Raw genomic sequence first — 25,000 nt, 5'->3', positions numbered from 1 at the left:
TGTTACTAGACCCTGTTACCCTGTTACCCTGTTACTAGACCCTGTTACCCTGTTACCCTGTTACTAGACCCTGTTACTAGACCCTGTTACCCTGTTACCCTGTTACTAGACCCTGTTACTAGACCCTGTTACCCTGTTACCCTGTTACTAGACCCTGTTACTAGACCCTGTTACTTACCCTGTTACCATGTTACTAGACCCTGTTACTAGACCCTGTTACTAGACCCTGTTACTAGACCCTGTTACCATGTTACTAGACCCTGTTACTAGACCCTGTTACTAGACCCTGTTACCCTGTTACTAGACCCTGTTACCCTGTTACTAGACCCTGTTACTAGACCCTGTTACCCTGTTACTAGACCCTGTTACCCTGTTACCCTGTTACTAGACCCTGTTACCCTGTTACCCTGTTACTAGACCCTGTTACCCTGTTACCCTAGACCTGACCCTGTTACCCCTGTTACTAGTTACTAGACCCTGTTACCCTGTTACCCTGTTACTAGACCCTGTTACCCTGTTACCCTGTTACTAGACCCTGTTACCCTGTTACCCTGTTACTAGACCCTGTTACCCTGTTACCCTGTTACTAGACCCTGTTACCCTGTTACCCTGTTACTAGACCCTGTTACCCTGTTACTAGACCCTTTACCCTGTTACTAGACCCTGTTACCCTGTTACTAGACCCTGTTACCTAGACCCTGTTACCCTGTTACTAGACCCTGTTACCCTGTTACTAGACCCTGTTACCCTGTTACTAGACCCTGTTACCCTGTTACTAGACCCTGTTACCCTGTTACCCTGTTAGACCCTGTTACCCTGTTACCCTGTTACCCTGTGCTACTGTTACCCTGTTACCCTGTTACTAGACCCTGTTACCCTGTTACTAGACCCTGTTACCCTGTTACCCTGTTACCCTGTTACTAGACCCTGTTACCCTGTTACCCTGTTACTAGACCCTGTTACTAGACCCTGTTACCCTGTTACCCTGTTACTAGACCCTGTTACCCTGTTACCCTGTTACTAGACCCTGTTACCCTGTTACCCTGTTACTAGACCCTGTTACTAGACCCTGTTACCCTGTTACCCTGTTACTAGACCCTGTTACTAGACCCTGTTACCCTGTTACCCTGTTACTAGACCCTGTTACCCTGTTACTAGACCCTGTTACCCTGTTACCATGTTACTAGACCCTGTTACTAGACCCTGTTACCCTGTTACTAGACCCTGTTACCCTGTTACTAGACCCTGTTACTAGACCCTGTTACCATGTTACTAGACCCTGTTACTAGACCCTGTTACCCTGTTACTAGACCCCCTGTTACTAGACCCTGTTACTAGACCCTGTTACTAGACCCTGTTACTAGACCCTGTTACTAGACCCTGTTACCCTGTTACCCTGCTACCCTGTTACCCTGTTACTAGACCCTGTTACCCTGTTACCCTGTTATCCTGTTACTAGACCCTGTTACCCTGTTACTAGACCCTGTTACCCTGTTACCCTGTTACTAGACCCTGTTACCCTGTTACTAGACCCTGTTACCCTGTTACCCTGTTACTAGACCCTGTTACTAGACCCTGTTACCCTGTTACCCTGTTACTAGACCCTGTTACTAGACCCTGTTACTAGACCCTGTTACCCTGTTACTAGACCCTGTTACCCTGTTACTAGACCCTGTTACCCTGTTACTAGACCCTGATACCCTGTTACTAGACCCTGTTACCCTGTTACTAGACCCTGTTACCCTGTTACTAGACCCTGTTACCCTGTTACTAGACCCTGTTACCCTGTTACCCTGTTACTAGACCCTGTTACCCTGTTACCCTGTTACTAGACCCTGTTACCCTGTTACCCTGTTACCAGACACTGTTACCCTGTTACTAGACCCTGTTACCCTGTTACTAGACCCTGTTACCCTGTTACTAGACCCTGTTACCCTGTTACTAGACCCTGTTACCCTGTTACCCTGTTACTAGACCCTGTTACCCTGTTACTAGACCCTGTTACCCTGTTACTAGACCCTGTTACCCTGTTACTAGACCCTGTTACCCTGTTACTAGACCCTGTTACCCTGTTACTAGACCCTGTTACCCTGTTACTAGACCCTGTTACCCTGTTACTAGACCCTGTTACCCTGTTACCCTGTTACCCTGTTACTAGACCCTGTTACCCTGTTACTAGACCCTGTTACCCTGTTACCCTGTTACTAGACCCTGTTACCCTGTTACCCTGTTACCCTGTTACTAGACCCTGTTACTAGACCCTGTTACCCTGTTACCCTGTTACTAGACCCTGTTACCCTGTTACTAGACCCTGTTACCCTGTTACTAGACCCAGTTACTAGACCCTGTTACTCTGTTACCCTGTTACTAGACCCTGTTACCCTGTTACCCTGTTACTAGACCCTGTTACCCTGTTACTAGACCCTGTTACCCTGTTACTAGACCCAGTTACTAGACCCTGTTACTCTGTTACCCTGTTACCCTGTTACTAGACCCTGTTACCCTGTTACCCTGTTACCCTGTTACTAGACCCTGTTACCCTGTTACCCTGTTACCCTGTTACTAGACCCTGTTACCCTGTTACCCTGTTACTAGACCCTGTTACCCTGTTACTAGACCCTGTTACCCTGTTACCCTGTTACTAGACCCTGTTACTAGACCCTGTTACCCTGTTACCCTGTTACTAGACCCTGTTACCCTGTTACTAGACCCTGTTACCCTGTTACCCTGTTACTAGACCCTGTTACCCTGTTACCCTGTTACTAGACCCTGTTACTAGACCCTGTTACCCTGTTACTAGACCCTGTTACCCTGTTACTAGACCCTGTTACTGTTACTAGACCCTGTTACCCTGTTACTAGACCCTGTTACTGACCCTGTTACCCTGTTACTAGACCCTGTTACCCTGTTACTAGACCCTGTTACCCTGTTACTAGACCCTGTTACCCTGTTACTAGACACTGTTACCCTGTTACTAGACCCTGTTACTAGTTACCCTGTTACTAGACCCTGTTACCCTGTTACTAGACCTGTTACCCTGTTACTAGACCCTGTTACCCTGTTACCCTGTTACCCTGTTACTAGACACTGTTACTGTTACTAGACCCTGTTACCCTGTTACTAGACCCTGTTACCCTGTTACTAGACCCTGTTACCCTGTTACTGTTACCCTGTTACTAGACCCTGTTACCCTGTTACCCTGTTACCCTGTTACCCTGTTACTAGACCCTGTTACTAGACCCTGTTACACTGTTACCCTGTTACTAGACCCTGTTACCCTGTTACTAGACCCTGTTACTAGACCCTGTTACCCTGTTACCCTAGACCCTGTTACCCTGTTACTAGACCCTGTTACCCTGTTACCCTGTTACTAGACCCTGTTACCCTGTTACTAGACCCTGTTACCCTGTTACTAGACCTGTTACTGTTACTAGACCCTGTTACCCTGTTACTAGACCCTGTTACTAGACCCTGTTACCCTGTTACCCTGTTACTAGACCCTGTTACCCTGTTACCCTGTTACTAGACCCTGTTACCCTGTTACTAGACCCTGTTACCCTGTTACTAGACCCTGTTACCCTGTTACCCTGTTACTAGACCCTGTTACCCTGTTACCCTGTTACTAGACCCTGTTACCCTGTTACTAGACCCTGTTACCCTGTTACCCTGTTACTAGACCCTGTTACTAGACCCTGTTACCCTGTTACTAGACCCTGTTACCCTGTTACCCTGTTACTAGACCCTGTTACCCTGTTACTAGACCCTGTTACCCTGTTACTAGACCCTGTTACCCTGTTACCCTGTTACCCTGTTACCCTGTTACTAGACCCTGTTACCCTGTTACTAGACCCTGTTACCCTGTTACTAGACCCTGTTACCCTGTTACTAGACCCTGTTACCCTGTTACTAGACCCTGTTACCCTGTTACCCTGTTACTAGACCCTGTTACCCTGTTACTAGACCCTGTTACCCTGTTACTAGACCCTGTTACCCTGTTACTAGACACTGTTACCCTGTTACTAGACCCTGTTACCATGTTACCCTGTTACCCTGTTACTAGACCCTGTTACCCTGTTACTAGACCCTGTTACCCTGTTACCCTGTTACTAGACCCTGTTACCCTGTTACCCTGTTACTAGACCCTGTTAACCTGTTACTAGACCCTGTTACCCTGTTACTAGACCTGTTACCCTGTTACTAGACCCTGACCCTGTTACCCTACCCTGTTACCCTGTTACTAGACCCTGTTACCCTGTTACTAGACCCTGTTACCCTGTTACCCTGTTACTAGACCCTGTTACCCTGTTACTAGACCCTGTTACCTGTTACCCTGTTACTAGACCCTGTTAACCTGTTACCCCTGTTACCCTGTTACTGACCCTTTACCCTGTTACTGTTACTAGACCCTGTTACTAGACCCTGTTACCCTGTTACTAGACACTGTTACCCTGTTACTAGACCCTGTTACCCTGTTACTAGACCCTGTTACCCTGTTACTAGACCCTGTTACCCTGTTACTAGACCTGTTACCCTGTTACTAGACCCTGTTACCCTGTTACCCTGTTACTAGACCCTGTTACCCTGTTACTAGACCTGTTACCCTGTTACTAGACCCTGTTACCCTGTTACTAGACCCTGTTACCCTGTTACCCTGTTACCCTGTTACTAGACCCTGTTACCCTGTTACCCTGTTACTAGACCCTGTTACCCTGTTACTAGACACTGTTACCCTGTTACCTGTTACCCTGTTACCCTGTTACCCTGTTACTAGACCCTGTTACCCTGTTACTAGACCCTGTTACCTGTTACTAGACCCTGTTACACTACCCTGTTACTAGACCCTGTTACCCTGTTACTAGACCCTGTTACTGGACCCTGTTACCCTGTTACTAGACCCTGTTACCCTGTTACTAGACCCTGTTACCCTGTTACTAGACCCTGTTACCCTGTTACTAGACCTGTTACTAGACCCTGTTACCCTGTTACCCTGTTACTAGACCCTGTTACCCTGTTACTAGACACTGTTACCCTGTTACCCTGTTACTAGACCCTGTTACTAGACCCTGTTACTAGACCATGTTACCCTGTTACCCTGTTACTAGACCCTGTTACCCTGTTACCCTGTTACTAGACCCTGTTACTAGACCCTGTTACCCTGTTACCCTGTTACCCTGTTAGACCCTGTTACCCTGTTACTAGACCCTGTTACTAGACCCTGTTACCCTGTTACTAGACCCTGTTACCCTGTTACTAGACCCTGTTACCCTGTTACTGTTAGACCCTGTTACCCTGTTACTAGACCCTGTTACCTGTTACTAGACCCTGTTACCCTGTTACTAGACACTGTTACCCTGTTACTAGACCCTGTTACCCTGTTACCCTGTTACTAGACCCTGTTACCCTGTTACTAGACCCTGTTACCCTGTTACTAGACACTGTTACCCTGTTACTAGACCCTGTTACCCTGTTACCCTGTTACTAGACCCTGTTACCCTGTTACTAGACCCTGTTACCCTGTTACTAGACCCTGTTACACTGTTACCCTGTTACTAGACCCTGTTACCCTGTTACTAGACCCTGTTAACCTGTTACTAGACCCTGTTACCCTGTTACTAGACCCTGTTACCCTGTTACCCTGTTACTAGACCCTGTTACCCTGTTACTAGACCCTGTTACCCTGTTACTAGACCCTGTTACCCTGTTACTAGACACTGTTACCCTGTTACTAGACCCTGTTACCCTGTTACTAGACCCTGTTACCCTGTTACTAGACCCTGTTACCCTGTTACTAGACCCTGTTACCCTGTTACCCTGTTACTAGACCCTGTTACTAGACCCTGTTACTAGACCATGTTACCCTGTTACCCTGTTACTAGACCCTGTTACTAGACCCTGTTACCCTGTTACTAGACCCTGTGACCCTGTTACCCTGTTACCCTGTTACTAGACCCTGTTACTAGACCCTGTTACTAGACCCTGTTACCCTGTTACTAGACCCTGTTACCCTGTTACCCTGTTACTAGACCCTGTTACTAGACCCTGTTACCCTGTTACTAGACCCTGTTACCCTGTTACCCTGTTACTAGACCCTGTTACCCTGTTACTAGACACTGTTACCCTGTTACTAGACCCTGTTACCCTGTTACTAGACCCTGTTACCCTGTTACTAGACCCTGTTACCCTGTTACTAGACACTGTTACCCTGTTACTAGACCCTGTTACCCACTAGACCCTGTTACCCTGTTACTAGACCCTGTTACCATGTTACCCTGTTACTAGACCCTGTTACTAGACCCCCTGTTACCCTGTTACTAGACCCTGTTACCCTGGTTACCCTGTTACTAGACCCCTGTTACCCTGTTACTAGACCCTGTTACCCTGTTACCCTGTTACTAGACCCTGTTACCCTGTTACCCTGTTACCAGACCCTGTTAACCTGTTACTAGACCCTGTTACCCTGTTACTAGACCCTGTTACACTGTTATCCTGTTACTAGACCCTGTTACCCTGTTACTAGACCCTGTTACACTGTTACCTGTTACTAGACCCTGTTACCTGTTACTAGACCCTGTTACCCTGACCCTGTTACTAGACCCTGTTACCCTGTTACCCTGTTACTAGACCCTGTTACCCTGTTACCCTGTTACTAGACCCTGTTACCCTGTTACTGACACTGTTACCCTGTTACTAGACCCTGTTACCCTGTTACTAGACCCTGTTACTAGACCCTGTTACCCTGTTACTAGACACTGTTACCATGTTACTAGACCCTGTTACCCTGTTACCCTAGATTTAGACCCTGACCCTGTTACTAGACCCTGTTACCCTGTTACTAGACCCTGTTACCCTGTTACTAGACCCTGTTACCCTGTTACTAGACACTGTTACCCTGTTACTAGACCCTGTTACCCTGGTACCCTGTTACCCTGTTACTAGACCCTGTTACCCTGTTACTAGACACTTTACCCTGTTACTAGACCCTGTTACCCTGTTACTAGACACTGTTACCCTGTTACTAGACCCTGTTACCCTGGTTACCCTGTTACTAGACCCTGTTACCCTGTTACTAGACCCTGTTACCCTGTTACTAGACCCTGTTACACTGTTACCCTGTTACTAGACCCTGTTACCCTGTTACTAGACCCTGTTACCCTGTTACTAGACCCTGTTACCATGTTACTAGACCCTGTTACCCTGTTACCCTGTTACTAGACCCTGTTACCCTGTTACTAGACCCTGTTACCCTGTTACTAGACACTGTTACCCTGTTACTAGACCCTGTTACCATGTTACCCTGTTACTAGACCCTGTTACCCTGTTACTAGACACTGTTACCCTGTTACCCTGTTACTAGACCCTGTTACTAGACCCTGTTACTAGACCATGTTACCCTGTTACCCTGTTACTAGACCCTGTTACCCTGTTACCCTGTTACTAGACCCTGTTACTAGACCCTGTTACCCTGTTACCCTGTTACCCTGTTACTAGACCCTGTTACCCTGTTACTAGACCCTGTTACTAGACCCTGTTACCCTGTTACTAGACCCTGTTACCCTGTTACTAGACCCTGTTACCCTGTTACCCTGTTACTAGACCCTGTTACCCTGTTACTAGACCCTGTTACCCTGTTACTAGACCCTGTTACCCTGTTACTAGACACTGTTACCCTGTTACTAGACCCTGTTACCCTGTTACCCTGTTACTAGACCCTGTTACCCTGTTACTAGACCCTGTTACCCTGTTACTAGACACTGTTACCCTGTTACTAGACCCTGTTACCCTGTTACCCTGTTACTAGACCCTGTTACCCTGTTACTAGACCCTGTTACCCTGTTACTAGACCCTGTTACACTGTTACCCTGTTACTAGACCCTGTTACCCTGTTACTAGACCCTGTTACCCTGTTAACCTGTTACTAGACCCTGTTACCCTGTTACTAGACCCTGTTACCCTGTTACCCTGTTACTAGACCCTGTTACCCTGTTACTAGACCCTGTTACCCTGTTACTAGACCCTGTTACCCTGTTACTAGACACTGTTACCCTGTTACTAGACCCTGTTACCCTGTTACTAGACCCTGTTACTAGACCCTGTTACCCTGTTACCCTGTTACTAGACCCTGTTACCCTGTTACCCTGTTACTAGACCCTGTTACTAGACCCTGTTACTAGACCCTGTTACCCTGTTACTAGACCCTGTTACTAGACCCTGTTACCCTGTTACTAGACCCTGTTACTAGACCCTGTTACCCTGTTACCCTGTTACTAGACCCTGTTACCCTGTTACTAGACCCTGTTACCCTGTTACTAGACCCTGTTACTGTTACCCTGTTACTAGACCCTGTTACCCTGTTACTAGACCCTGTTACCCTGTTACTAGACCCTGTTACCCTGTTACTAGACACTGTTACCCTGTTACTGTTACTACTAGACCCTGTTACCCTGTTACCCTGTTACCCTGTTACTAGAGACCCTGTTACTAGACCCTGTTACCCTGTTACCCCTGTTACCTGTTAGACCCTGTTACTAGACCCTGTTACCCTGTTACTAGACCCTGACCATGTTACCCTGTTACTAGACCCTGTTACTAGACCCTGTTACCCTGTTACCCTGTTACTAGACCCTGTTACTAGACCCTGTTACCCTGTTACCCTGTTACTAGACCCTGTTACCCTGTTACCCTGTTACTAGACCCTGTTACCCTGTTACCCTGTTACTAGACCCTGTTACCCTGTTACTAGACCCTGTTACCCTGTTACTAGACCCTGTTACCCTGTTACTAGACCCTGTTACCCTGTTACTAGACACTGTTACCCTGTTACTAGACCCTGTTACCCTGTTACCCTGTTACTAGACACTGTTACCCTGTTACTAGACCCTGTTACCCTGTTACTAGACCCTGTTACCCTGTTACTAGACCCTGTTACCCTGTTACTAGACACTGTTACCCTGTTACTAGACCCTGTTACCCTGGTACCCTGTTACCCTGTTACTAGACCCTGTTACCCTGTTACTAGACACTGTTACCCTGTTACTAGACCCTGTTACCCTGTTACCCTGTTACCCTGTTACTAGACACTGTTACCCTGTTACTAGACCCTGTTACCCTGTTACTAGACCCTGTTACCCTGTTACTAGACCCTGTTACCCTGTTACTAGACACTGTTACCCTGTTACTAGACCCTGTTACCCTGGTACCCTGTTACCCTGTTACCCTGTTACTAGACCCTGTTACCCTGTTACTAGACCCTGTTACACTGTTACCCTGTTACTAGACCCTGTTACCCTGTTACTAGACCCTGTTACCCTGTTACTAGACCCTGTTACCCTGTTACTAGACCCTGTTACCCTGTTACTAGACCCTGTTACCCTGTTACCCTGTTACTAGACCCTGTTACCCTGTTACTAGACCCTGTTACCCTGTTACTAGACACTGTTACCATGTTACTAGACCCTGTTACCCTGTTACTAGACCCTGTTACTAGACCCTGTTACCCTGTTACCCTGTTACTAGACCCTGTTACTAGACCCTGTTACCCTGTTACTAGACCCTGTTACCCTGTTACTAGACCCTGTTACTAGACCCTGTTACTAGACCATGTTACCCTGTTACCCTGTTACTAGACCCTGTTACCCTGTTACCCTGTTACTAGACCCTGTTACCCTGTTACTAGACCCTGTTACCCTGTTACCCTGTTACCCTGTTACTAGACCCTGTTACTAGACCCTGTTACCCTGTTACCCTGTTACTAGACCCTGTTACCCTGTTACTAGACCCTGTTACCCTGTTACGCTGTTACTAGACCCTGTTACCCTGTTACTAGACCCTGTTACCCTGTTACTAGACACTGTTACCCTGTTACTAGACCCTGTTACCCTGTTACCCTGTTACTAGACCCTGTTACCCTGTTACTAGACCCTGTTACCCTGTTACTAGACCCTGTTACCCTGTTACCCTGTTACCCTGTTACTAGACCCTGTTACCCTGTTACTAGACCCTGTTACCCTGTTACCCTGTTACTAGACCCTGTTACCCTGTTACTAGACCCTGTTACCCTGTTACTAGACCCTGTTACCCTGTTACTAGACACTGTTACCCTGTTACTAGACCCTGTTACCATGTTACCCTGTTACCCTGTTACTAGACCCTGTTACTAGACCCTGTTACTAGACCCTGTTACCCTGTTACCCTGTTACTAGACCCTGTTACCCTGTTACCCTGTTACTAGACCCTGTTACCCTGTTACTAGACCCTGTTACCCTGTTACTAGACACTGTTACCCTGTTACTAGACCCTGTTACCCTGGTACCCTGTTACCCTGTTACCCTGTTACTAGACCCTGTTACCCTGTTACTAGACCCTGTTACACTGTTATCCTGTTACTAGACCCTGTTACTCTGTTACTAGACCCTGTTACACTGTTACCCTGTTACTAGACCCTGTTAACCTGTTACTAGACCCTGTTACCCTGTTACCCTGTTACTAGACCCTGTTACCCTGTTACCCTGTTACCCTGTTACTAGACCCTGTTACCCTGTTACCCTGTTACTAGACCCTGTTACCCTGTTACCCTGTTACTAGACCCTGTTACCCTGTTACCCTGTTACCAGACACTGTTACCCTGTTACTAGACCCTGTTACCCTGTTACTGGACCCTGTTACCCTGTTACTAGACCCTGTTACCCTGTTACTAGACACTGTTACCCTGTTACTAGACCCTGTTACCCTGTTACCCTGTTACTAGACCCTGTTACCCTGTTACTAGACCCTGTTACTAGACCCTGTTACCCTGTTACTAGACACTGTTACCCTGTTACTAGACCCTGTTACCCTGGTACCCTGTTACCCTGTTACTAGACCCTGTTACCCTGTTACTAGACACTGTTACCCTGTTACTAGACACTGTTACCCTGTTACTAGACCCTGTTACCCCGTTACCCTGTTACCCTGTTACTAGACCCTGTTACCCTGTTACTAGACCCTGTTACCCTGTTACTAGACCCTGTTACACTGTTACCCTGTTACTAGACCCTGTTACCCTGTTACTAGACCCTGTTACCCTGTTACTAGACCCTGTTACCCTGTTACTAGACCCTGTTACCCTGTTACCCTGTTACTAGACCCTGTTACCCTGTTACTAGACCCTGTTACCCTGTTACTAGACACTGTTACCCTGTTACTAGACCCTGTTACCATGTTACCCTGTTACCCTGTTACTAGACCCTGTTACCCTGTTACTAGACCCTGTTACCCTGTTACCCTGTTACTAGACCCTGTTACTAGACCCTGTTACTAGACCATGTTACCCTGTTACCCTGTTACTAGACCCTGTTACCCTGTTACCCTGTTACTAGACCCTGTTACCAGACCCTGTTACCCTGTTACCCTGTTACTAGACCCTGTTACCCTGTTACTAGACCCTGTTACCCTGTTACTAGACCCAGTTACTAGACCCTGTTACTCTGTTACCCTGTTACTAGACCCTGTTACCCTGTTACCCTGTTACCCTGTTACTAGACCCTGTTACCCTGTTACCCTGTTACCCTGTTACTAGACCCTGTTACCCTGTTACCCTGTTACTAGACCCTGTTACCCTGTTACCCTGTTACCCTGTTACCCTGTTACCCTGTTACTAGACCCTGTTACCCTGTTACTAGACCCTGTTACTAGACCCTGTTACCCTGTTACTAGACCCTGTTACTGGACCCTGTTACCCTGCTACTAGACCCTGTTACTAGACCCTGTTACCCTGTTACTAGACCCTGTTACTAGACCATGTTACTAGACCCTGTTACCCTGTTACTAGACCCTGTTACCCTGTTACTAGACCATGTTACTAGACCCTGTTACCCTGTTACTAGACCCTGTTACTAGACCCTGTTACCCTGTTACTAGACCCTGTTACCCTGTTACTAGACCATGTTACTAGACCCTGTTACCCTGTTACTAGACCCTGTTACTAGACCATGTTACTACAGCTGTCCTGTTACTAGAGTTGTCCTGTTAAAATGGTATCTCTCCAGGAACAGGGTTGGAGTTAAAACCTACAGGAGGTTCTCTCTCCAGGAACAGGGTTGGAGTTAAAACCTACAGGAGGGTCTCTCTCCAGGAACAGGGTTGGAGTTAAAACCTACAGGAGGGTCTCTCTCCAGGAACAGGTGGTGAAATGAGCAATGTGTGTGTGTGTGTGTGTGTGTGTGTGTGTGTATGTGTGTGTGTGTGTTTGTGTGTGTAAGGGATAATCCTGAAGCAAAACACACACAGTAGATGTCACACTTGTCGCTGTGCTTCCTCAGCCTACCTGTAGGCAGTGCCATTGAGCTCTGGGTGGACACCTTGCTGGTCCATTACTGCCCACGGTCCTGTGGTCACAAAGAACTCCTTATTCACACAGTTTCTTAGGCTGTCGGGGATGCGGCCTGCGATGGAGAGAGGGAGGGAGAGAGAGAGAGAAAGTGGGGAGATGGAGGGAGGAGAGGGAGATAGATTTAGAAACGTGGAGAGAGAGAGAGGTAAAGACAGAGAGAGAGGTAAAGACAGAGAGAGAGGTAAAGAAAGAGACAGAGAGAGAGGTAAAGACAGAGAGAGAGGTAAAGAAAGAGACAGAGAGAGAGGTAAAGAGAGATAGAGAGAGGTAAAGACAGAGAGAGGTAAAGAGAGAGACAGAGAGAGAGGTAAAGACAGAGAGAGAGGTAAAGAAAGAGACAGAGAGAGAGGTTAAGACAGAGAGAGAGGTAAAGACAGAGAGAGGTAAAGAGAGAGACAGAGAGAGGTAAAGAAAGAGACAGAGAGAGGTAAAGACAGAGAGAGGTAAAGACAGAGAGAGGTAAAGACAGAGAGAGAGGTAAAGAAAGAGACAGAGAGAGAGGTTAAGACAGAGAGAGAGGTAAAGACAGAGAGAGGTAAAGAGAGAGACAGAGAGAGAGGTAAAGACAGAGAGAGAGGTAAAGAAAGAGACAGAGAGAGAGGTTAAGACAGAGAGAGAGGTAAAGACAGAGAGAGGTAAAGAGAGAGACAGAGAGAGGTAAAGAAAGAGACAGAGAGAGGTAAAGACAGAGAGAGGTAAAGACAGAGAGAGGTAAAGACAGAGAGAGAGGTAAAGACAGAGACAGAGAGAGGTAACCTGAATCATCACACAGACAAAATGAAGCCATAACTTGTAGAGTGATTAAAATGAGAGGAGATAAAGGAAGGAATGGGTAGATGTTAACTATGGGATGGAGAGATGTTAGCTATGGGATGGAGAGATGTTAACTATGGGATGGAGAGATGTTAGCTATGGGATGGAGAGATGTTAACTATGGGATGGAGAGATGTTAGCTATGGGATGGAGAGATGTTAGCTATGGGATGGAGATGATGTTTAACTATGGGATGGAGAGATGTTAACTATGGGATGGAGAGATGTTAACTATGGGATGGAGAGATGTTAACTATGGGATGGAGAGATGTTAGCTATGGGATGGAGAGATGTTAACTATGGGATGGGTAGATGTTAACTATGGGATGGAGAGATGTTCGCTATGGGATGGGTAGATGTTAGCTATGGGATGGAGAGATGTTAGCTATGGAATGGAGAGATGTTAACTATGGGATGGAGAGATGTTAACTATGGGATGGAGAGATGTTCGCTATGGGATGGGTAGATGTTAGCTATGGGATGGAGAGATGTTAGCTATGGGATGGAGAGATGTTAACTATGGGATGGAGAGATGTTAGCTATGGGATGGAGAGATGTTAGCTATGGGATGGAGAGATGTTAACTATGGGATGGAGAGATGTTAACTATGGGATGGAGAGATGTTAGCTATGGGATGGAGAGATGTTAGCTATGGGATGGAGAGATGTTAACTATGGGATGGGTAGATGTTAGCTATGGGATGGAGATGCTAGCTATGGGATGGAGAGATGTTAGCTATGGGATGGGTAGAATGTTAGCTATGGGATGGAGAGATGTTAGCTATGGGATGGAGAGATGTTAGCTATGGGATGGAGAGATGTTAGCTATGGGATGGAGAGATGTTAGCTATGGGATGGGTAGATGTTAGCTATGGGATGGAGAGATGTTAGCTATGGGATGGAGAGATGTTAGCTATGGGATGGGTAAATGTTAGCTATGGGATGGAGAGATGTTAGCTATGGGATGGGTAGATGCTAGCTATGGGATGGAGAGATGTTAGCTATGGGATGGAGATGTTAGCTATGGGATGGAGAGATGTTAACTATGGGATGGAGAGATGTTAGCTATGGGATGGAGAGATGTTAGCTATGGGATGGAGAGATGTTAGCTATGGGATGGAGAGATGTTAGCTATGGGATGGGTAGATGTTAGCTATGGGATGGAGAGATGTTAACTATGGGATGGAGAGATGTTAACTATGGAATGGGTAGATGTTATCTATGGGATGGAGAGATGTTAGCTATGGGATGGGTAGGAGAGATGTTAACTATGGGATGGAGAGATGTTAGCTATGGGATGGGTAGATGTTAACTATGGGATGGAGAGATGTTAGCTATGGGATGGAGAGATATTAGCTATGGGATGGGTAGATGTTAACTATGGGATGGAGAGATGTTAGCTATGGGATGGAGAGATGTTAGCTATGGGATGGAGAGATGTTAGCTATGGGATGGAGAGATGTTAACTATGGGATGGGTAGATGTTAACTATGGAATGGAGAGATGTTAACTATGGGATGGAGAGATGTTAGCTATGGGATGTAGAGATGTTAACTATGGGATGGAGAGATGTTAGCTATGGGATGGAGAGATGTTAACTATGGGATGGAGAGATGTTAACTATGGGATGGAGAGATGTTAACTATGGGATGGGTAGATGTTAGCTATGGGATGGAGAGATGTTAGCTATGGAATGGAGAGATGTTAACTATGGGATGGAGAGATGTTAGCTATGGGATGGAGAGATGTTAGCTATGGGATGGAGAGATGTTAGCTATGGGATGGGTAGATGCTAGCTATGGGATGGAGAGATGTTAACTATGGGATGGAGAGATGTTAGCTATGGGATGGAGAGATGTTAGCTATGGGATGGGTAGATGCTAGCTATGGGATGGAGAGGTGTTAGCTATGGAATGGAGAGATGTTAGCTATGGGATGGAGAGATGTTAGCTATGGGATGGGTAAATGTTAGCTATGGGATGGAGAGATGTTAGCTATGGGATGGAGAGATATTAGCTATGGGATGGAGAGATGTTAGCTATGGGATGGAGAGATGTTAACTATGGGATGGGTAGATGTTAGCTATGGGATGGAGAGATGTTAGCTATGGGATGGAGAGATGTTAGCTATGGGATGGGTAAATGTTAGCTATGGGATGGAGAGATGCTAGCTATGGGATGGAGAGATGTTAGCTATGGGATGGAGATATGTTAGCTATGGGATGGAGAGATGTTAGCTATGGGATGGGTAGATGTTAGCTATGGGATGGAGAGATGTTAGCTATGGGATGGAGAGATGTTAGCTATGGGATGGGTAAATGTTAGCTATGGGATGGAGAGATGTTAGCTATGGGATGGGTAGATGCTAGCTATGGGATGGAGAGATGTTAGCTATGGGATGGAGAGATGTTAGCTATGGGATGGAGAGATGTTAACTATGGGATGGAGAGATGTTAGCTATGGGATGGAGAGATGTTAGCTATGGGATGGAGAGATGTTAGCTATGGGATGGAGAGATGTTAGCTATGGGATGGGTAGATGTTAGCTATGGGATGGAGAGATGTTAACTATGGGATGGAGAGATGTTAACTATGGAATGGGTAGATGTTATCTATGGGATGGAGAGATGTTAGCTACATGGGTATGTTAACTATGGGATGGAGAGATGTTAGCTATGGGATGGGTAGATGTTAACTATGGGATGGAGAGATGTTAGCTATGGGATGGAGAGATATTAGCTATGGGATGGGTAGATGTTAACTATGGGATGGAGAGATGTTAGCTATGGGATGGATGTTAGCTATGGGATGGAGAGATGTTAGCTATGGGATGGAGAGATGTTAACTATGGGATGGGTAGATGTTAACTACAATGGAGAGATGTTAACTATGTTAGCTATGGGATGTAGAGATTTAACTATGGGATGGAGAATTATTCTACAATGTAGTAGTAACAAATTTGGGATAAAAAGCCCTGGGTAGGTGAGATTTAAAACTATGGGATGGAGAGATGTTAGCTATGGGAACACAATCACTAATTAAAGTTGTTAGCTGGGATGTGTTCTGGGAGGAAGATGTTAGCTGGGATGGAGTTCCTGGGATGGAGTGATGTTAGCTATGGGATGGACAGATGTTAACTATGGGATGGACATGTTAACTAGGGACGGAGAGATGTTAACTATGGGATGGAGACTATGTTAACTATGGGATTGTTAGCTATGGGATGGAGAGATGTTAGCTTCCTATGGGATGAGAGATGTTACTATGGGATGGGTTCCTATGGGATGGAGAGATGTTAGCTATGGGATGGACAGATATTCCTATGGGATGGTGATGTTAGCTATGGGATGGGAGATAAAGAAGGATAGAAATTCCACGAATTAACTTTTAAACAGGGCACACATGTCTGAAATAGTTCCAGGTGACTGGGAAGCTGGTTGAAGCCCTATTCCAATTCATCACTAAAGGGCTTTATATGAAGAATCCAAATATAAAATCCCTATTTGATTTGTTTAACACTTTCTTTATACTACAGATTCCTGATTTCTAGTTTTGCTGTTTTCACAGGGTTCCTGTTACAATGAGGTGCTAGGAACAAATTCCCTGAAATGAGTGAGGTGTTTTAAAACCTTTGACTAGTGAGGTGCTGAGGAACAGGGTTCCTGATTAAAGTTGTTGGGGACAATGGGTTTTCTGGGAGGCTAGGATCTGGTGCTGGGGAACAGGGTTCCTGACTAGTGCACTACTTTATACTACAGCCCCATTCCTGATAGTGACTACTGATACTACAGCCCTATTCCTATAATGACTACTTTATACTACAGCCCTATTCCCTATATAGTGCACTACTTTATACTACAGCCCTTTCCTGTATAGTGAGGCTGCTACAGCCCTATTCCTATATAGTGCACTACTTTATACTACAGGGTTTCCCTGACTAGTGCACTACTTTATACTACAGCCCTATTCCTATATAGTGACTGCTTTATACTACAGGGTTTCCTGACTAGTACACTACTTTATACTACAGCCCTATTCCCTATATAGTGCTACTTTATAACAGGGTTTCCTATATAGTGAGGTGCTGGGGACTACAGCCCTATTCCTATATAGTACACTGCTTTATACTACAGCCCTATTCCCTGACTATAGTGAGTGCTACTTTATACTACAGGTTTCCTGACTAGTGAGGTGCTGGGGAACAGGGTTCCTGACTAGTGAGGTGCTGGGAACAGGGTTCCTGACTAGTGAGGTGCTGGGGAACAGGGTTCCTGACTAGTGAGGTGCTGGGGACAGGGTTCCTGACTAGTGAGGTGCTGGGGAACAGGGTTCCTGACTAGTGAGGTGCTGGGGAACAGGGTTCCTGACTAGTGAGGTGCTGGGGAACAGGGTTCCTGACTAGTGAGGTGCTGAGGAACAGGGTTCCTGACTAGTGAGGTGCTGGGGAACAGGGTTCCTGACTAGTGAGGTGCTGGGGAACAGGGTTCCTGACTAGTGAGGTGCTGGGGAACATGGTTCCTGACTAGTGAGGTGCTGGGGAACAGGGTTCCTGACTAGTGAGGTGCTGAGGAACAGGGTTCCTGACTAGTGAGGTGCTGGGAACAGGGTTCCTGACTAGTGAGGTGCTGGGGAACAGGGTTCCTGACTAGTGAGGTGCTGGGGAACAGGGTTCCTGACTAGTGAGGTGCTGGGGAACAGGGTTCCTGTCTAGTGAGGTGCTGGGGAACAGGGTTCCTGACTAGTGAGGTGCTGGGGAACATGGTTCCTGACTAGTGAGGTGCTGGGGAACAGGGTTCCTGACTAGTGAGGTGCTGGGGAACAGGGTTCCTGACTGGTGAGGTGCTGGGGAACAGGGTTCCTGACTGGTGAGGTGCTGGGGAACAGGGTTCCTGACTAGTGAGGTGCTGGGGAACAGGGTTCCTGACTAGTGAGGTGCTGGGGACCAGGGTTCCTGACTAGTGAGGTGCTGGGGAACAGGGTTCCTGACTAGTGAGGTGCTGGGGAACATGGTTCCTGACTAGTGAGGTGCTGGGGAACAGGGTTCCTGACTGTGAGGTGCTGGGGAACAGGGTTCCTGACTAGTGAGGTGCTGGGGAACATGGTTCCTGACTAGTGAGGTGCTGGGGAACAGGGTTCCTGACTAGTGAGGTGCTGGGGAACAGGGTTCCTGACTAGTGAGGTGCTGGGGAACAGGGTTCCTGTCTAGTGAGGTGCTGGGGAACAGGGTTCCTGACTAGTGAGGTGCTGGGGAACAGGGTTCCTGACTAGTGAGGTGCTGGGGAACAGGGTTCCTGACTAGTGAGGTGCTGGGGAACAGGGTTCCTGTCTAGTGAGGTGCTGGGGACCAGGGTTCCTGACTGGTTAGGTGCTGGGGACCAGGGTTCCTGACTGGTGAGGTGCTGGGGAACAGGGTTCCTGACTGGTGAGGTGCTGAGGAACAGGGTTCCTGACTGGTGAGGTGCTGGGGAACAGGGTTCCTGACTGGTGAGGTGCTGAGGAACATGGTTCCTGACTAGTGAGGTGCTGGGGACCAGGGTTCCTGACTAGTGAGGTGCTGAGGAACAGGGTTCCTGACTAGTGAGCTGCTGGGGAACATGGTTCCTGACTAGTGAGGTGCTGGGGAACAGGGTTCCTGTCTAGTGAGGTGCTGGGGAACAGGGTTCCTGACTAGTGAGGTGCTGGGGAACATGGTTCCTGACTAGTGAGGTGCTTGGGAACAGGGTTCCTGACTAGTGAGGTGCTGGGGAACAGGGTTCCTGACTAGTGAGGTGCTGGGGAACAGGGTTCCGGTCTAGTGAGGTGCTGGGGAACAGGCTTCCTGACCAGTGAGGTGCTGGGGAACAGGCGTACCGCTGATGGCTCTTCGTATCTCGGTGGCAGCTGCCTCTCTCATCTCCAGAGAAGCCTGTTCACTGTACCAGGCTGTGTGTGGTGTACAGATCAGGTTGGGAGCATCCTTCAGAGGGCCTGTAGCAAAACTAGAGAGAGGGGAGGGTTGGGGGGTGGAGGGGTGGTTGTAGAGAGAACAAGTATCAGACCCAAATCAGGCAGTGGCCTCTTCATCTAATCTCCTTTCCTCATCTCCTCCTTTCATCTCCTCCCTTCATTTCCTCCTCTCTTCATTTCCTCTCTTCATCTCCTCATCTCATCTCATCATCTCCTCTCCATCCCTGAGATGCTGAGACTTCCTCTCCTTCTTCTTCCCTCAGTCCTCCCAACTCACCCTCCGTGCCCTGGTCCAAGGGTAGTGTGTGAAGGTGTCACTGATATGAGCCACTGTAGTGTGGGATTACAGGTCCTCTGTTGACGTCTTGTTGATGTGTGTTCACAGTAGAACCAGAACTCCCTGACAACATATCTCCCTGACAACATATTGCCTGACAACATAACTCCCTGACAACATATCTCCCTGACACCATATCTCCCTGACAACATAACTCCCTGACAACATATTGCCTGACAACATATCTCCCTGACAACATATCTCCCTGACACAATATCTCCCTGACAACATATGTCCCTGACAACATATTGCCTGACAACATAACTCCCTGACAACATATCTCCCTGACACCATATCTCCCTGACAACATAACTCCCTGACAACATATTGCCTGACAACATAACTCCCTGACAACATATCGCCTAACAACATAACTCCCTGACACCATAACTCCCTGACAACATATCTCCCTGACAACATATCGCCTGACACCATAACTCCCTGACAACACAACTCCCTGACAACATAACTCCCTGACAACATATCTCCCTGACAAATATCTCCTGACAACATATCTCCCTGACAACATAACTCCCTGACAACATATCTCCCTGACAACATAACTCCCTGACAACATATTGCCTGACAACATAACTGCCTGACAACATAAACTCTCCTGACACCATAACTCCCTGACAACATATCTCCCTGACAACATATCGCCTGACACCATAACTCCCTGACAACATAACTATACTGAGGTGTTACTGTCAGGTAAACTATACTGATGTGTTACTGTCAGGTAAACTATACTGAGGTGTTACTGTCAGGTAAACTATACTGAGGTGTTACGATCAGGTAAACTATACTGATGTGTTACTGTCAGGTAAACTATACTGAGGTGTTACGATCAGGTAAACTATACTGAGGTGTTACTGTCAGGTAAACTATACTGAGGTGTTACTGTCAGTTAGGTAAACTATACTGAGGTGTTACTGTCAGGTAAACTATACTGAGGTGTTACTGTCAGGTAAACTATACTGAGGTGTTACTGTCAGGTAAACTATACTGAGGTGTTACTGTCAGGTAAACTATACTGAGGTGTTACTGTCAGGTAAACTATACTGAGGTGTTACTGTCAGGTAAACTACTGAGGTGGTAAAACTATACTGAGGTGTTACTGTCAGGTAAACTATACTGAGGTGTTACTGTCAGGTAAACTATACTGAGGTGTTACTGTCAGGTAAACTATACTGATGTGTTACTGTCAGGTAAACTATACTGAGGTGTTACTGTCAGGTAAACTATACTGAGGTGTTACTGTCAGGTAAACTATACTGAGGTGTTACTGTCAGGTAAACTATACTGAGGTGTTACTGTCAGGTAAACTATACTGAGGTGTTACTGTCAGGTAAACTATACTGAGGTGTTACTGTCAGGTGAACTATACTGAGGTGTTACTGTCAGGTAAACTATACTGAGGTGTTAGGAGGTGTTACTGTCAGGTGAACTATACTGAGGTGTTACTGTCAGGTGAACTATACTGAGGTGTTACTGTCAGGTAAACTATACTGATGTGTTACTGTCAGGTAAACTATACTGAGGTGTTACTGTCAGGTAAACTATACTGAGGTGTTACTGTCAGGTAAACTATACTGAGGTGTTACTGTCAGGTAAACTATATCCTCATCCACTGTGTGTCTCACCTGAAGGGTTCTATCTCATGCACTGTGTGTCTCACCTGAAGGGTTCTATCTCGTGCACTGTGTGTCTCACCTGAAGGGTTCTATCTCGTGCACTGTGTGTCTCACCTGAAGGGTTCTATCTCGTGCACTGTGTGTCTCACCTGAAGGGTTCTATCTCGTGCACTGTGTGTCTCACCTGAAGGGTTCTATCTCGTGCACTGTGTGTCTCACCTGAAGGGTTCTATCTCGTGCACGTCCAGGGCAGCGCCACGTATCCTCCCCTCCTTCAGGGCCTGAGCCAGGGCCTTCTCATCCACCAGCCCTCCCCGCGCTGCATTCACCAGGAACGCTCCCTGGCGCATCTAGAAGAGGGGGGGGGGGAGAAAGATAAGAGAGAGAATAGAGGGGGAGAGAAAGATAAGAGAGAGTAGAGGGGGGGAGAAAGATAAGAGAGAGAAATAGATGGGGGGAGAAAGATAAGAGAGAGTAGAGGGGGGGGGAGAGAAAGATAAGAGAGAGAATAGAGGGGGGGGAGAAAGATAAGAGAGAGTAGGGGGGAGAAAAGATAAGAGAGAGAATAGAGGGGGGAGAAAAGATAAGAGAGAGTAGAGGGGGAGAAAGATAAGAGAGAGTAGGGGGGAGAGAAAGATAAGAGAGAGAATAGAGGGGGAGAAAGATAAGAGAGAGTAGAGAGGGGGGAGAAAGATAAGAGAGAGTAGAGGGGGGGGAGAGAAAGATAAGAGAGAGTAGAGGGGGGGTAGGGGAGAGAAAGATAAGAGAGAGTAGAGGGGGGGGGTTGATTTGATCTAAAGAGGAGCGCCACCAACATGTAGTTTTTACAAAGAATTTGTTTGCGTCCTACTGTTAAGTATCTTAATAGAGATGACCTACTGATAGAGCTGGAGAAGAGAGACTAGAATAGAGATGACCTACTGATAGAGCTGGAGAAGAGAGACTAGAATAGAGATGACCTACTGATAGAGCTGGAGAAGAGAGACTAGAATAGAGATGACCTACTGATAGAGCTGGAGAAGAGAGACTAGAATAGAGATGACCTACTGATAGAGCTGGAGAAGAGAGACTAGAATAGAGATGACCTACTGATAGAGCTGGAGAAGAGAGACTATAATAGAGATGACCTACTGATAGAGCTGGAGAAGAGAGACTAGAATAGAGATGACCTACTGATAGAGCTGGAGAAGAGAGACTATAATAGAGATGACCTACTGATAGAGCTGGAGAAGAGAGACTATAATAGAGATGACCTACTGATAGAGCTGGAGAAGAGAGTCTATAATAGAGATGACCTACTGATAGAGCTGGAGAAGAGAGACTATAATAGAGATGACCTACTGATAGAGCTGGAGAAGAGAGACTATAATAGAGATGACCTACTGATAGAGCTGGAGAAGAGAGACTAGAATAGAGATGACCTACTGATAGAGCTGGAGAAGAGAGACTAGAATAGAGATGACCTACTGATAGAGCTGGAGAAGAGAGACTAGAATAGAGATGACCTACTGACAGAGCTGTAGAAGAGCCTAGAATGTCTTTGACGCTCCACTGAATGGTCTACTGAAGACATGACGAGCCGAGCACCTGGGCAACACATGCACACGCATATATGTCTGTCTCATCGCCATGGAGACACATCTACACCTGAGGAAAATCAGCTCTGAAGGATGACTGTCAAAAGTTCTTTAAGAATAGAGAAATTGAACCTATTCCCTTGATAGAGCTTGGCTCAGCTCACAGAGTTGGCTGTAGATGGGGACATTTCAAATGGGACCCTATTCCTGATAGTGCTGGCTCAGCTCACATAGTTGGCTGTAGATAGAGTTTCCCAAATGGAACTCTATTCCCTTGATAGTGCACTACGTTGAGGACAAGATGACAGTTGATAACTATACTACACAACAAAAATAAATCAAAAACTGCTGGAGAAAAACAACAGCTCCAGAAAAATCCAATTAATATTCTTGGAAGAAACTGTAATCCCTTAAATCCACCACATGAAAAGCCCTACTGAAGTCATCCTTTTATTACACACACACACACACACACACACACACACACACACACACACACACACACACACACACACACACACACACACACACACACACTACACCTGAGATAAGAAGATGCAGGCTTGAAGAACAACGATGAAGACACAGGAGAGGAGTTAAGAACTGGGTTAAGAGATAGAGCCTTCTCTATTCTGTTGTTCTCCTTCAGACAGCTCTTCAATGCTCTCTCTCTCTCTGTCTCTGATGTGAAGTCAACCAGAAAGAATAGAAACACAGAAAATAAGAGGAAACTGAGATAAGAGATGTAATTCTCCTCTCCTCCACCAGGTGGCAGAGCAGACAGACCAGATGGGGTATTGTAGTTTTGACAGCAGCTCTGAGCAGTGAAGTCAACCTGAGAGAGTCAGAGGAAACTGAGATAAGAGGTGTAATTCTCCCCTCCTCCACCAGGTGGCAGACTAGATGGGGTATTGTTGTATTGATAGCAGCTCTAAGCAGTAGGAAAGGAAAAGGCTTAAGAAATTTGGCTTGTCACCTAAGAACCTCACAATCTTTTACAGATGTACAATTGAGAGCATCCTGTCGGGCTGTATCACTGCCTGGTAAACTGCTCCGCCCACAACCGTAAGGCTCTCCAGAGGGTGGTGAGGTCTGCACAACGCATCACCGGGGCAACTACCTGCCCTCCAGGACACCTACACCACCCGATGTCACAGGAAGGCCATAAAGATCATCAAGGACAACAACCACCCAAGCCACTGCCTGTTCACCCCGCTATCATCCAGAAGGTGAGGTCAGTACAGCTGCATCAAAGCTGGGACCGAGAGACTGAAAAAGCTTCTATCTCAAGGCAATTAGACTGTTAAACATAAATCACTAACTCAGAGAGCTGCTGCCAACATTGAGACCAAATCACTGGCCACTTAAATAAATGGATCACTAGTCACTTTAATAAATGGATCACTGGCCACTTTAAAAATAGGATCACAGAAAATAAATGGATCACTGAGATAAGACTTTAATAAATGGATCACTAGTCACTTTAATAAATGGATCACTGGCAGACTTTAATAAATGGATCACACTTTAATAAATGGCCACTTGTAATTTTGGATCACTAGGATCAAATAAATGGATCACTGGTCACTTTAATAAATGGATCACTGGCCACTTTAATAAATGGATCACTGGCCACTTTAATAAATGGATCACTGGCCACTAGATAAATGGATCACTAGTCACTTTAATAAATGGATCACTAGGATCACTTTAATAAATGGATCACTAGTCACTTTAATAAATGGATCACTAGGGAGGCTTTAATAAATGGATCACTAGTCACTTTAATAAATGGATCACTGGCCACTTTAAATGATACAATAAATGGATCACTGGCCACTTTAATAAATGGATCACTGTCACTTTAATAAATGGATCACTGGTCACTTTAATAAATGGATCACTGGCCACTTTAATAAATGGATCACTGGCCACTTTAATAAATGGATCACTGGCCACTTTAATAAATGGATCACTAGGATCACTGGCCACTTTAATAAATGGATCACTAGTCACTTTAATAAATGGATCACTGGCCACTTTAATAAATGGATCACTGTTCACTTTACTTTAATAAATGGATAACTAAATGTCACTTTAATAAATGGATCAGCTTCTAATAAATGGATCAAGGCAATTAATAAATGGATCACTGTTACTTTAATAAATGGATCATGGTCACTTTAATAAATGGATCACTTTAATAAATGGCTGCTGGCCACTTTAATAAATGGATCACTGGCCACTTTTAATAAATGGATCACTAGTCACTTTAATAAATGGATCACTGGCCACTTTAATAAATGGATCACTAGTCACTTTAATAA

At 46.2% G+C, this 25,000-nt stretch overlaps 1 protein-coding gene across 2 annotated transcripts in view; it reads right to left on the bottom strand.

Moving 5' to 3' along the window:
* LOC135573630 (C-terminal-binding protein 2-like) overlaps positions 1–25,000 on the bottom strand; it is a 106,701-nt gene that overhangs the window by 6,711 nt on the left and 74,990 nt on the right. For both annotated transcript variants that reach the window (XM_065022910.1, XM_065022911.1), the window contains exons 6-8: positions 21,316–21,446; positions 19,027–19,154; positions 12,302–12,419 (exon numbers count right to left, since the gene is read on the bottom strand). In XM_065022910.1, coding sequence (XP_064878982.1) covers positions 12,302–12,419; positions 19,027–19,154; positions 21,316–21,446 — 377 coding nt within the window. The remainder of the gene's footprint in view (positions 1–12,301; positions 12,420–19,026; positions 19,155–21,315; positions 21,447–25,000) is intronic.

This window comes from Oncorhynchus nerka, linkage group LG10 (genome assembly GCF_034236695.1).
Source record: "Oncorhynchus nerka isolate Pitt River linkage group LG10, Oner_Uvic_2.0, whole genome shotgun sequence".
NCBI lineage: Eukaryota > Metazoa > Chordata > Actinopteri > Salmoniformes > Salmonidae > Oncorhynchus > Oncorhynchus nerka.
The sequence above is the reverse complement of the archived record's forward strand: the minus strand, read 5'-3'. Positions and strand labels throughout refer to the sequence as shown.